The sequence below is a fragment of the Ailuropoda melanoleuca genome, chromosome 8 (genome assembly GCF_002007445.2).
Source record: "Ailuropoda melanoleuca isolate Jingjing chromosome 8, ASM200744v2, whole genome shotgun sequence".
Lineage (NCBI taxonomy): Eukaryota > Metazoa > Chordata > Mammalia > Carnivora > Ursidae > Ailuropoda > Ailuropoda melanoleuca.
In genome coordinates this window covers 20,960,033-20,973,866 of record NC_048225.1, presented here as the reverse complement: position 1 = coordinate 20,973,866, position 13,834 = coordinate 20,960,033, and the positions used below count along the sequence as shown (strand labels likewise).

The 13,834-nt window shown below is 38.5% G+C and overlaps 1 protein-coding gene across 3 annotated transcripts; it reads left to right on the top strand.

Moving 5' to 3' along the window:
* The first annotated feature begins 936 nt into the window (after nucleotides 1-936).
* Nucleotides 937-10,624, top strand: PUS3 (pseudouridine synthase 3). 3 transcript variants are annotated; one of them, XM_002926459.4, is made up of 5 exons: nucleotides 937-1,012; nucleotides 7,699-8,123; nucleotides 8,238-8,803; nucleotides 9,657-9,847; nucleotides 9,987-10,624. In XM_002926459.4, the coding sequence occupies exons 2-5, from the start codon at nucleotides 7,749-7,751 to the stop codon at nucleotides 10,295-10,297; spliced, it is 1,443 nt and encodes a 480-aa protein (XP_002926505.1). In that variant the 5' UTR covers nucleotides 937-1,012; nucleotides 7,699-7,748; the 3' UTR covers nucleotides 10,298-10,624. The 3 variants fall into 3 exon arrangements, with proteins under 3 accessions (XP_002926505.1, XP_034521939.1, XP_019662751.1); XM_034666048.1 differs by lacking the exon at nucleotides 937-1,012 and adding an exon at nucleotides 1,039-2,380; XM_019807192.2 differs by lacking the exon at nucleotides 937-1,012 and adding an exon at nucleotides 3,852-4,425.
* Nucleotides 10,625-13,834: the final 3,210 nt, after the last annotated feature.

Genomic DNA, 13,834 nt, shown 5'->3' with positions numbered 1-13,834 from the left:
AGAGTCCTACCTCCCCTACCCACCACTTATTACGCAATACTCCGGGCGGTGAGGCTGGACCCTCCCCTCTCCCCGCCCCCCACTCTGTGGCTTCAAGCACTCCTGCCCATGTTTCCCCACATATCCGCTTCTACATTACAAGATGTCAGAAAGACCAGAGAATTTCATAGGAAAGTAGATGGCGAGTTTCATCTGACAAATGAATTCAAATGCGAAAGATGCGAAGAGGAAGTAAAGTTCAGGTTCTAACTGTCGCCCTTGTTCTCATACCTGTGGTGTTTCCACATACCGGCTTGTTTTAATTTTAATTCTGGTGTGTGCCCTTTGCTAATGCAATCCTGAGATAACTGTTTTCCTTGCGGCACAACCTCCACCTTCTACCCGTATCTGCATAATCTGGCATAGATTCCTTGTACTACTGACTGCTAAATTTGGATAAAAGAACTAGATTTCTTTCAGTTTTCTAACTGGAATCTTGAGATTTGGATCAGCATCTCTGCAAAAACCCAGGCAAAGCAAAAACCTAGTTATGATCTCTCCGTGGTGCTGAAGCAAGGCTCCCCAGTTCTGTTCGGTCACTCTAAGGCATCTCAATCGTTTGTTTTGAGGTTATCAAATTCCTTTTCAGACTTCACATGTGGATTCCAATAGCAAACGTTTTTGTCTTACAATGGTAACTTTCTACTAATTTAAGTAGGTATAAAATCGGGCCAGGTTCTTTAACGTTAGTTTTCATATAAGGATAGAAGACATTTGAAAAACTGCTTTTCCGTTATTTTATCGCACTAGAATATATCCTTTTATTCTAGGCCCCAGATTCTGCTTTATCGGAGGTGGAGAAGACTAGATAATATTAGGCAAATTTCAGCGTAAAGCCTGCACCTCGGTCTCTTGGAACTACATTTCCCACAAGAGTGGACTACATTTCCCATGAGATCCTGGGCGGGCGCGCGGAAGACGTAAAGCGACAGCTTCCTGTCTCGCTAAAAGCTGCGCGGTCTACAACCGGAAGGTAGGTAAGGGGGTTCGGGGATGAATTATTTTCTGGGTTATACAAAGAGGAACGGATAAATGGACAAACAGCTGGACCTTTTTTCCCCCTTTCCCATACCTTAATCTTCAAAGCAATGATGGGTATAAGTGGGATCTTGCTTAGGACCGTGTTTTTGTATCTGGTGCTTTTTGAAGCTCCTCTCATAAACTCACAGCGTAGGAACTTCTTTAATTCGATTCTTAGAGGGCCCTTGGACTTGGAGTTAAGTCTCCGCTGCCTCAGAATCGTTTGCTCATAAAACTAAATACTAGTAGAGGTCAGGATTCCAGTAGTAGGTGGGGAGGGAGGCGTGGCGACTTTTCTCAAATAGGGAGCTTGCGTTCCACGCGATTGCTTTTCACTGTTAATGATCATAGCGCGTGTCTCCTGATCCTTTGGCTATACCTCCTCCTTCCCTCTTTGGCTTAAAATAAGGTTTATCGTGGAAAATGCTTTCTCCTACTCCACTGGTTATTAATATTTTGAGATTTAAGTCTTGCAACGTCAAAAAATGTATTGAAACTCTAGCGATAGCGGATTATGCTTACAGTCGATGCTCAGTGCACACACCAATTCCCTCATTGTGGTAATTTGGCAGCCCGTTTCCAAGCGTTAGGTCTGCTTAGGGTTTGCTGTGGTGTGCTGGAGGAAGCTCTGTACTGAGTCAGGAGCCTTGGCTCAAGTCTTTTTGCCACAAATCTTAATTACCTGTGCTTAAGCCCTTTGGACTAGTTCTTTGGTTAACTATGGGTTAAACTAGGTACTCTGGAAACTTTTTGTGTTGGTAATTATTGGGCTTTGAGATAATATGGAGGTAAGTCTTTGGTGTAATTTGCATATAAAATGCCATGTGGCTTTTAATTTTAAAAATAAGTATAAAAACTACCTTTAATCCCACTACGTTTTGATTTTTCCTTGTGCTTTGTGCACATGACTGCGATCATATAGTTTACAACCTGTTTCATTTACTTTGTACTTTTTCATTAGTTTCCCGTTATTTTCAATGGCTATTTTCTATTTAATCATTTCACTGTTGTTGGATAGTTTGCAGTTTTTACTTATTTGCAGTGAGCATTTCCTACATCTGTCTTTGAGTTACTGATTATTTTTTTCCTGATAAATGTCTTGCAGTGGAACTGGATGAATGATGTAGCTTTAATATTGTGGAGAAGATATAGCAAATAGTAATGGTCAAAGTTACTCATTTCTGCATTGCACAGCTGTTTTCCCTTGAACAAGCTATTTCTGCGTTCACTCTAATTAATGGCTTCAAATGCTAAAACACAATCTCCAGATTTTAGATGTTCCTCCGTGGATTAGAAGCATCAATAACAGATCCAATTTAAGGTGAACTGAATTAGTGTTTTGGTCCGTACCCAAATATGCCAGGTTCATTTTGGTATTCGTGTCTACATCTAGTTCCAAATGTTAATAAATTCTTTTTGAGTGGGAATAGCCTTCAAGTGACAGGCATAATTTCCAAGAAAATCTCAGTGGCAAATTATAAAAAGCATGGTATTCCAGAAGTGACAATTGGAGGGCAATAAATTATTGAAGTAATTCTGAAATAAAACTTGGGTTAGTGGGGCGCCTGGGTGGTTCAGTTGTTAAGCGTCTGCCTTCGGCTCAAGGCGTGATCCCAGAGTCCTGGGATTGAGCCCCACATCAGGCTCCTCCGCTGGGAGCCTGCTTCTTCCTCTCCCACTCCCCCTGCCTGTGTTCCCTCTCTTGCTGGCTGTCTCTCTCTGTCAAAATAAATAAAATCTTTAAAAAGAAAAAAAAGGGGGGGTTAGAATCCTGTATGTTATATAATAGTTATTGTCTATTAAGCATTTAAATTTTCTAGATTTAGTATGTTCCTTTAGTAATGGAGATATGTTGTTACTTTTCTTTGTTCCTTTAGGATTGTGTGCATAAAGGACAGTTTTTTGTTCCTTTCCTTTGGCTCTCAGTATTTAAGTGGTGAAAGTATGATAGGGAGTAATGATTGGAACCAGAGTCATAACTCAGTTTTGAGATCATGTTACTTTGGGAAGTATTAATAAGTAAAAATAAGATCAAGTTCACAAAATCCCAATTCTTTAATGAATAAGCTTAATGCCCAACAACTTTAAAAACAGCAACTCACGTTGGCCAAAGGTTAAAAACAGTATAGAACAGAAACAGTGCTATCTGACAAAGTGAGAAGACTAGGTCTGTTTTTCTTTGGCATGATTTCTCTTGCAATTAGTGGATTTGAGAGTGGTAATTTGGAAGTGAAGTGGTATTTGATACCAATGTGATACAGACCTAGGAAAGACCAATGATGGGTGAAGTCCTTACTGTATAATGTTCCATGGGCTTTCAAGTTAGTTTCTATTTAAATAGAAGGACAGAGATAAAGAACCAGGTCACCCCCAAACAATCCCATAACAGAGGTTAAATAAAAAAACATTTAAGAAGGAAAAAGAGGGAAGGGAAGCTTCCTGGGCATGACACCATTTGCAAGGTCACAACGAACACCCCAACGAAGGGCAGATCTTTTCTTCTCAGTTGGCACCAAGTAGTTGTTTGGAACATATATGTGCTGAGGCTTGGACTGGGGTTCTGCTCGAGAAAGCATCTGCTCTCGGACACCCCAGCGTAATTCCTTTCTGTGATCCTCACCAGGTAACCTCATTGAGTCCCAGTCTCGTTTGTACTCAAAATATCGGGCTACCCGGTCTACCTTGCCTCGGTTTCTGCTCAACTGGTCCAGTCTTGGGAGAATAAAGGACTTGGGTCGGCTGGCAACAATCAGGTCTTGTTCATAAGCCGGAGGGCCCATTCCTTCTCTTTGTAGATAGCAGATGAGCTGGTCTTGAGAAATTCCTTGGTATTCATGTGGTAAATTAAATTTTTGTGAAGTGTCAACTGGGGATTCCCTATCTTCCTGGAACTGAAGACTCATCAGCCTTTGTCTTAAGTCCCAGAGATCCATATCACTTTCTGTACCGGACTCTGATTCACTGATAATTGACTCATCTGTCACTAATACTTCCCCACTTGGCTTCTTTCGCAACACCTTTCTCTTCATCACTGGCTTTCGGAGTCTTTGGGAGGCCTCAGAGACTGTTTCTGAAGTGGCATTACTTTCTACATGTGGGTACTGCAGTTGCAAAGGAAAAGCAGGTCGCTTTCCTGGGGTTACTGAAGCTTTACTGTAGGGATCATACTGGATAGGCTGGGCATCTCTCCTGACATCTCCCTCACCCTGCCCTGCACAGATATGGGTAAAAGCTGTAGCGGCTGCCAACATTCGTTCTTCTGGATCCATATTGGCCCACTTTTGTTCATCGGGTCCCATGAGTTCCTCCACTGCTTCCCCTACACTGTAGGACCTTCTGCAAGAAAAAATACTGATCAGATTTCTGGTAATTCCCAGTTCATAAATTGTTCATTACCTTTTTGTGTACTATTTTATTGTAGTCAGATGGAGAAAGAATGGCTAAGGCAATCATAAATGTAATAGTTATAAAATAGATTATAGTACAGGGTAATATGGTAGCAGTTTGGAGGAGCATTAACTCAGCTCTGGAGAATCCATCATCTGCTTTCATTTCCACTCTCTTCTTGTTTGCCCCCACTTTCTAATGCCTGGTAGTTCCTGCTACCTTTAGTAGCTCCTAGGACCGGACAGGTGAGTTCTGGCATTAAAAAAGCTTGTGACTTGGGGCACCTAGGTGGCTCAGTCGGTTAAGTGTCTGACTCTTGTTTTTGGCTTAGGTCATGATTTCATGGGTCGTAAGATCGGGCCCTGCATCTGCATGGAGTCAGCTTGAGATTCTCTCTGCAATCACCTCCCTGCTCACACACACTCTCTCTCAGTAAAATCTTAAAAAACCAAAAAAACAAAAACTTGTAACTACATGATATGGAGCATATAATGCTTAATGGATATTATACAACTTACACTTAGAGGAGCACTTTATATATCGAGCATTGTTCTATGTGCTTAACATTTATTAATTCATGTAATCCTCACCTGTGAGGAAGTGGTACTTTTACCTACTTTCAACAGATGAATAACACGGGGCATAAAGTTAAATAACTAGCCCAAGGTTACACAGCTAGTAAGTGGTGGAGCTGGAAGTCTAACTCAGGCAGTCTGGCTTCAGAGTCCTTTCTTTTAACTATGAGAGTGACTTAATCCAAAACCATCACAAAAGCAGTGATATGCATATAAACACTCCTATGCTTAAGAAATTTTTTGAAGATTTTTATTTATTTGCGAGAGCGCACCCATGCATACGCTCCCAAGTAGAAGGGAGGAGGGAGAGAGACAAGCTGAGCAGGGAGCCCAACATGGGGGGCCTGATCTCACGACTCATGAGATCATGACCTGAGCCAAACTCAAGAGTTGGATGCTTAACCGTCTGAGCCACCCAGGTGCCCCTCTATGCTGACGTAATTTTAATACATCTTCAGTTGCCAAGCTAAATCTGTTCATCCCAGTACCCTGTCACTGAAATAACTTTTATAACCCAAACCAATCAAATGCCCAATGCTAGTCTCCTGACTGGATCTAGAACAGGTAGCTACTGCCCACTATTTCCAATATCCCTACAATTTTTCTTTTGTTTTTTTTTTTTAATAACCTACAATTTTTCTTTTTAAACTGAAAAACTAGTAATGCACATGGCAATTTTTTTAAATTAAAATATAGTTGACATACAATGTTGCATGAATTTCAAGTGTACATTTGACAAGTTTATAGGTTATGCTAAGTTCACAAGTGTAGCTGCTGTCACCATAAAGTGTTATTACAGTACTACTGACTTTATTCCCTATGCTGTCCCACACATGTAATTTTAAGTAAGGATCTCCCCTTTCCTACCAAGCCTATCTCTCAAAGGCAGTTTCTTACGCTTTCTCTAGTAATCTTTCCATATTCACATGTACATTCTTATACCATAAAGGAACATATTATGCAACTCTTATGAACCTTAAAGACAGTTTCGGTTGATCCAGCTATATCAGCACATGGAGACTTCTTTCATTTTGTTTAAAGTTGCATAGAAATCCAACATGGATCGACCATAATTTATTCATTCAGTCCCTGATTTAATTTAGGTTACAGTCTTGTTAAAACGAATGTTACAACGAGTATCTTTTAAGTTTTTTCATATTTGTGCAAGTATATGTGTATGTTAAATTTCTAGAAATGGAGTAGGTGGGTCAGAAGATGTGTGTGCTCTATTTGCTGGCTGTTGTCAAATGCCCTCTGAAGCAGCTGTATTGATGGCATCTTCCAGAGCCTGTTTCTTCATTCCCTCTCCTAAGTGGTGCACTATCAAACCTTCTCTGCAGTTTGGTAAAATATAGTTCTCCTATGAATGGCATTTAAATTGAGCAGACTTGAACAACTTCTCACACATTTTTATAAGCTCCCCCCCCCACCTTTTTGTATGAAATGCTTTTCCTTTCCCATTTACCTCTCAGGTTGTTGGACTTTTTCTTTTTGATCCTTAAATTAAAACTGATGTATACATTCATAAAATACTTCTATATTAAGAAATTAGCCCCTTGCCATAATTATTTTTCTTCCAAATTTGTTGTTTACCTTCTGATTTTATTTCTTGCTGGTACAACTTTCAATTTTAGGTAGTCACGTTTTTTGGTTTTCTACAGTTTCTGCACTTCCGCAGGATCTTACTTAGAAATGCCCTTAGACTATAAAAAAGGTTTTCTTCTAGTACTTTTATAGTTTCATTTCTTTTTTTGTATTTAAACTTTTAATCTATCGTAGATATAAGAAACCCTCAAAGGCCAAAAACTAAATGAGCTACCAAGAATTAGATAACATGGCCTTAGAAGAGACTTGGAGATAATCCATAACTAAAGTGACCGTCAGTCATAGATTGTCTAGCACTGTCCCAAATTTAAGGATGTAGTACATTTGTCCCCATATTTTTGAAATATGACAGGAATTTAAACATCTTAATTACATTTTCCTGACTGACTCTTACAACTACTGGAGGTACAGAACATAAATTAGACTTAAAAAAAGGATTGTGATGCTTAATTACCTTTTTTCTGCCATCAAAACTGCTTTAGAGTGCGAAAATCTTGACTTCAGGCTCTATTTCCAATATGAAGTGCAATCATTGATAAGTTTCATCAATTGGGCTAGTCTGTACTGTAGCACCTTTAAGACAGAACTGAGTGTTAGATGTTAGAACATACAAGCCACTAATTTTATCTGAAATATTGGAAAATTAGTAGAAAAAGGATAGACATTCTATAGGAACAGATTTTATGATCAGAAAGACTGCACAAGTATAATGAAAAGTCAAAAAAGGAAATGTTTTAAAGAAGAAATATCAGTAACATCAGTCCTTAAATCATCTCCGCTAGCGAAGAAAGAAATGGGATCTACAAACATCTTCCCCGACTAAACTTTAACGATGCTATTTCTTATTCTCCCTTCCTTTTCTTTTCCCCTGTGAACTGGCCAGACAGGATGGAAAAGAAGAGCATCTGTGGATCCTTAACAATTAAGCTAATGCTCATCTCCCTGGACAAAAGCAAAATATATCCTTTAGGCATTAAATCAAATCTTAGGTACTATCTGCACATAATGGAATGATACTGACATCACCAAAGTAATCCACATTGAAACTTATATCCTTTTACTCTCTTTTCAGGTAGAGTGGACCTATATGATTCCTTTATTCGTGGGGTTGGTTGTCTTATCATGGCTGAAAATGAGATAGATAGAATCCAGACTGAGAAACTCCTAAAGAGAGTACAAGAACTGGAGCAGGAGGTACAAAGACTTAAAAAAGAACAGGCTAACAACAAAGATTCAAACGTGAGAGAAAATTCTTTAGGAGCTGGAAAAGCTAAGCGTGCATTTGATTTCAGTGCTCATGGTCGAAGACATGTAGCCCTAAAGATAGCCTATATGGGCTGGGGATACCAGGGCTTTGCCAGTCAGGAAAACACAAACAATACAATTGAAGAGAAACTGTTTGAGGCTCTAACCAAGACTCGACTAGTAGAAAGCAGACAGACATCCAACTATCACCGGTGTGGGCGAACAGACAAAGGAGTTAGTGCCTTTGGACAGGTAAGGGCCCCTATACTCTTTCTCAAAGCAATTGCAATACCATCATATTCTAGGTGTACATATTAAGAATGCAGACTGTGTCTCCAAAACAAACGTCTGTCTTTAATTCCACAGGTGATTTCTCTCGACCTTCGTTCTCACTTTCTGAAGGGCAGAGCTTCAGAGGATTTTCATGTAAAAGATGAAGTCAGCGATGCTGCTAAAGAGATTCGCTATACCCACATTCTCAATCGGGTGCTCCCTCCAGACATCCGTGTACTGGCCTGGGCCCCTGTGGAACCTAGCTTCAGTGCTAGGTTTAGCTGTCTGGAGCGGACTTACCGCTATTTTTTCCCTCGTGCTGACTTAGACATTGTAACCATGAACTATGCAGCTCAGAAGTATGTTGGCACACATGACTTTAGGAACTTATGTAAAATGGATGTTGCCAATGGAGTCATTAATTTTCAGAGGACTATTCTGTCTGCTCAAGTACAGCTAGTGGGCCAGAGCCTGGATAAGGAGACATGGCAAGAAGCTTTCCAGTTGTGTCAGTTTGAAGTGACTGGCCAGGCATTCCTTTATCATCAAGTCCGCTGTATGATGGCTATCCTTTTTCTGATTGGCCAAGGAATGGAGAAGCCAGAGATTATTGATGAGCTGCTGAACATAGAGAAAAACCCCCAGAAACCTCAGTACAGGTAAGTTAAAAACAAAACAGACCAAAAAAACCAAAACAATTGTTGTCTTTAGAATACTTTTAAATATATTAAATAATTTAAATGATTAAAGGTTAACATATCTTCCTCTCCCAACAACTGTCTCATTAACTAGGTCACCTGTCTTGTAGAATGTTATGAACATGCTCTCCTTGTTCTACCCCATTAGTAAGAAATAGGTGTTTGGACCAGGCCCCTTAAATAAAGTAACATTCATTTCTAAATTTTTTTCCCCTGAATTTATGTTAAGAGGTATTACTGTTAGGTTCTGGTGAAGTTTATAAGTGAGCCAAACTATTCATATTAAATCTTCCTTGCTTTATATTATTGGGTAGTCATACTGTTGTACTTTTGAATTTTTCCTAATATTCAGCGTCTGAAAATGGTAGGAAAGATGGGAAGAATAGTCAGACTTTTCTTTTGAGCGCAGGCTGAGGTCAGATAGACCAACAATTCATTCCTAAGCAGTGAAATCTAGTTTTCATACCATACAAAAGTAACAAGTTTGGAAAAATAAAAAAAATAATTTTATAGCATTATGGTTGAGGCAAGTTAGCTCACTTCTCGGCGACCTGTTATCACTGAAATTTACCCTAATATAGATCAAAGCCTAACTAGTTGATCCATGGTTTGTTGTTTTTTTCTTTTCATGATAAAGTTGTTCAAGGTTAGGGATCTTTTTTTATTTTCTTACCTTTTGGTCAATACTGACAGAGTTTTTCCCCTTTTAACCCAATTACCTACCCTCCCCACCCACCATGTTCTTAAAAAACAAGGCTGTTGGATGGCTGCTGTGTATTTTCATGCTGTGTTTCTTGTCTCTTTTTCTCTCTAGTATGGCCGTAGAATTTCCTCTAGTCTTGTATGATTGTAAGTTTGAAAATATCCAGTGGATTTATGACCGGGAGGTTCAGGAGTTCAATGTGACCCATTTACAACAACTATGGGCTAATCATGCTGTTAAAACGCACGTGCTGTATAGCATGCTACAAGGACTGGACTCCGTTGCAGTCCCCTGTGGGACAGGTATAACAGGAAGATCCTTGGATACGTTTACTAGAACCAACGTTATATGGGGTATGGGGGGAGGTAGATTTATATAAAGTTTGGAGGTGATTCTATTGTGGTAAAGCATCCATGTGATATTTGATTGTATATATTATAGGACCAAAGATGGATGGAGTGATAGAATGGAGAAATGTTAAGCCCTCTGTCATAAAGCAGACCAGTGCCTTTGTAGAAGGAGTGAAAATGCGCACATATAAACCCCTAATGGATCGTCCTAAATGCCAAGGATTAGAATCCCGGATCCAACATTTTGTACGTAGGGGACGCATCGAGCACCCACATTTATTCCATGAGGAAGAAACGAAAGCGAAAAGGGACTGTAATGATACAATGGAGGAAGAAAATACTCTTTTGGAGAAGCCAACAAAGAGAGTCTGTGTTGATACGGAAATTAGAAGCATCAGTTAACCATAACAGGATCTGGGAGGCAACAACTACTTAGTGGTAGGTGAACAGAAAAGAAATCCAAGATAATATGTACTGCAAGAAGTCCTAAAATTCAGATGATTGGTTCTTTGAAGAAAAAAAAAAAACAAAAAACCCAACCCCAATGACCATTAAGCCCTATAAAGGAAGTTCTAGCTTGAATTAAGAGTTCAAACATTCTCATTCCTCCCCAAAAGGATTAATAGATAGAAGAAGCAAAAAGCAATTGTGAAATGGAGAGATTTACATACACATGAAAACCTGTGCCTTGTGTTCAAATTCATTAAAGGCTGATCCTGCAAGTGTCTAATTTGTTATGCTGTCTTTTTAAAAAGTAAATGAGATACTACTCATCTGAATTCTTGTAAAGAGCTTTACCTGAGTGTCTTATTTTTTAAGAGAGAAATTAAAAATAAGAACTTTAATCAGTTAAATATTTGGTACATTGGTTTATGAAAGGCACACTACTACCTGAAAGTGACCTAACTAAATAAAACAAAGCATCTCTTATAAAGCTAATCAGTCTAGTGCTGTGAGCCACAAATGGTCTTGGTTACACAGTCTTTTTTTTTTTTTTTTTTTTAAGATTTAATTTATTTGAGAAAGAGCATGAGCAGTGGGGAGGGAGAAAGAGAAGATGACTCCCCTTGAGCAGGGAGCCTGATACGGGACTCAATCCTAGGACCCCAGGATCATGACCTGAGCCAAACGCAGTCACGTAAGTGACTGAGCCATCCAGGTGCCCCCCTTTTTCTTCTTCACAACCTTTTACATATGTAAAAAACATTCTTAGCTTAGTTCATGGGCCATATAAAAATAGGCCATGGAGTTTACCATCCCCTGGTGTAGTGGTTTTAGGAAAACTCTTATAAAGAGATTTCCAAGCTAAATCTTGTAGAACAAGTGGGAGCCAGTTAAAGTGGGGATAAAGAAACAGAACTTTTAAGTGTGTCCAAGGCAGAAGATGCAGTTTGTATAAAGCATGAGAAATAGCAGCATTTGCTTGCAGGTAATTGTAAATACAGGAGTCTATGGCATGACACTGACAAGAGCATAGTTTAGAAAAGGAAGCAAGAGTCATGTTTGTAGAGTCCTGTAGGCCTTCCTAAAAAAGCTTAGATTTTTATCTTGAGAGGCCACTGGGGGAATAAAAAAATACAAGCCAGAATTGTGTAGCAAAAATACTGCTCTGGATATGGTGTGAACTGGAAGAGGGCAAGACAGTGGGACCAGTTAGGAGGCTCTTAGAGTAATCAAGGAATTAGATGATGATGGCCTAGACTAGATTTGTAGTAAGGGGGATGGAAAGAAGTAGATGAATTTGAAATTAAGAAAGGAGAAGCAACAGGGTTTTATGGCTGAGTGAATGTTAGGTTCAAAAGTAAGGAGGCTTTCAGGATAATACCTAGGTTTCAGACTTAAGCACATCTAAGACACAAGGGGCAGGAAAATAAGGTCGGGCTTTGTTCTCAAACATAAGTAACCCTCAAAATATTAACACCAATATTTATTCAAAAGAGTTCAAAGTTCTTTTAAAATGATACATTAGCTCTTAGAGCATTACAATAATAATAAACATCAAATGAACTCAGACCTTTTGCCTCGATACTAATTTTCATCACTGCAGAGTGAAATACTTCTGTACGTTTAAGAAATAATTATGTGTCTGAGATCCAAAGATTTACTTACCAATCAACAGTTTGTTCCTACTTAGGTTCAAAACCCCAGGGATACAAGTATGGTTTATAACCTCAAGCTGCCAGCTAAGACAACATATGGGACAATTACAAACAATATTAACATATACAGACTAAACTGATGCTGTGTTCAGGGCCACAGAAGCTTAGTAGCTGGTGGGCCACAGATAAAAGATTTCGCTGAAAAAATTCCAGGTTTAGGATGTAAAATAGTATAAGAAAAGTCAAGTGACCTTGGAGTACTAAAGAAGACACATAATAGCTTTTACATTATAGCAGGGTAGGAACTGGAAAAGATCCTCATTTTAGAGATGGGAAAATAGTGTACAAAATAGCTCAGGTTTATTCTTACTAGCCAATTGCACAATCCAAGTCGTCTGGATTTTGAATCAGGTCATTGGTTTTTGGAACCTGATTTGCCAACATTTCCTAATACCCTGAATGTTCTTAAAGTATTGCTTTCTCCTTTAATTTTGATGTAAGGATCCTTTTCAGTGTAATGACTGAATACAGTAGAATATCCTCACTTTCACATGTTAAGGACAAACCAAAGCATTTCATTTTTTTCAACTTCCTACCTGATTTCAGTGGATCTCCACTGCCATTAGTTTTTGAGTTAAAGAAAAACCTGGAAAAAGAACAGTTTATGAAATCACTATTTAAAAAACATCAACTCTAAAGAAATGATATATGGGACAAAAAAACACTAAAAAGCCATGCTTGGCAGATTCTATAGAAGCAAAGGAGTTAGAGGATCAAGGTCCTACATCTTAAGTAAAATCCTTCAAGGTTATCTAGACTATACTATCAAATCTAGTAGAATAAGCATTTAGTGATAATATCTTTGGTAGTTACCATAGCTCAACTCAAGAAAATCATCATAGATGAAACTATGATGAATCCCAAAATGTAACTTTGCAAAAGTACCTAAGTTATCTGAGGTAATATTTGTTATAAATTTGAGCTTCTGACTTAAGGTAGGAACTAAATAAACATTAGAAGTAGACCTTAGATCTTCCTTTCTTCATTGGAAAAATGGAATTATTCCAATAGGTGGTGAAGTTGAAATGACATTATACACATTATATATGAATATATAACATGTAATATATATTATATGTAACATTATACATATATAATAAATAAAATAGTTCTTCATGAAAAGTATTACACCATTTATTTCAACGTTCATGCAATACAAAACTACCTACTAAAAATATAAACAATGAAGCAGGGACAGAAACGGAATAGCATTCTGTCCGGGCTAGGAAGATCTCCAACACTAAAGCCCAAAGAGATTTTTTAGGGCATGTGTACTATACTTCCCAGTGATTAACCTGTTATCTTCTTTGCATTTAAATTATGGCACACTCCGTTCTTTTTCTTGAATGTATGAAGATGGGTATTTGTAAATAACAAAATATAAACTTTAGTAAGGCCCACAGGTAACTGTAAATTCTTTATGTTTAATATAAAGACCTGATAATCCTTTTGCTTTACTTGGGAAACTTTCACACAGAAGCTAGAGCAGCTTATATTTTGCAGATTCTGGTAATATTGACCAAAATACCCAACAGCACCTTCTCTTCAAAAATCTGGAGCAACTCAGTGTCCCAGGCTTAGTAGTTGCAAGTGAAAAGGTTTCCGGGGTGGAAGGGGAGGATTTTAAACCGGAACAGTAGTTGGATTCTAACCATTACAGGGGGGCTACTGCAGAGTTACAACAAATTCCTCTACCTCTGGGGAGGTAAGTAAGCAGCTTAAAGAACTACAACATTAGAACAGAACAAAACAAACAGTGACAAAAGACAACCATAATCCA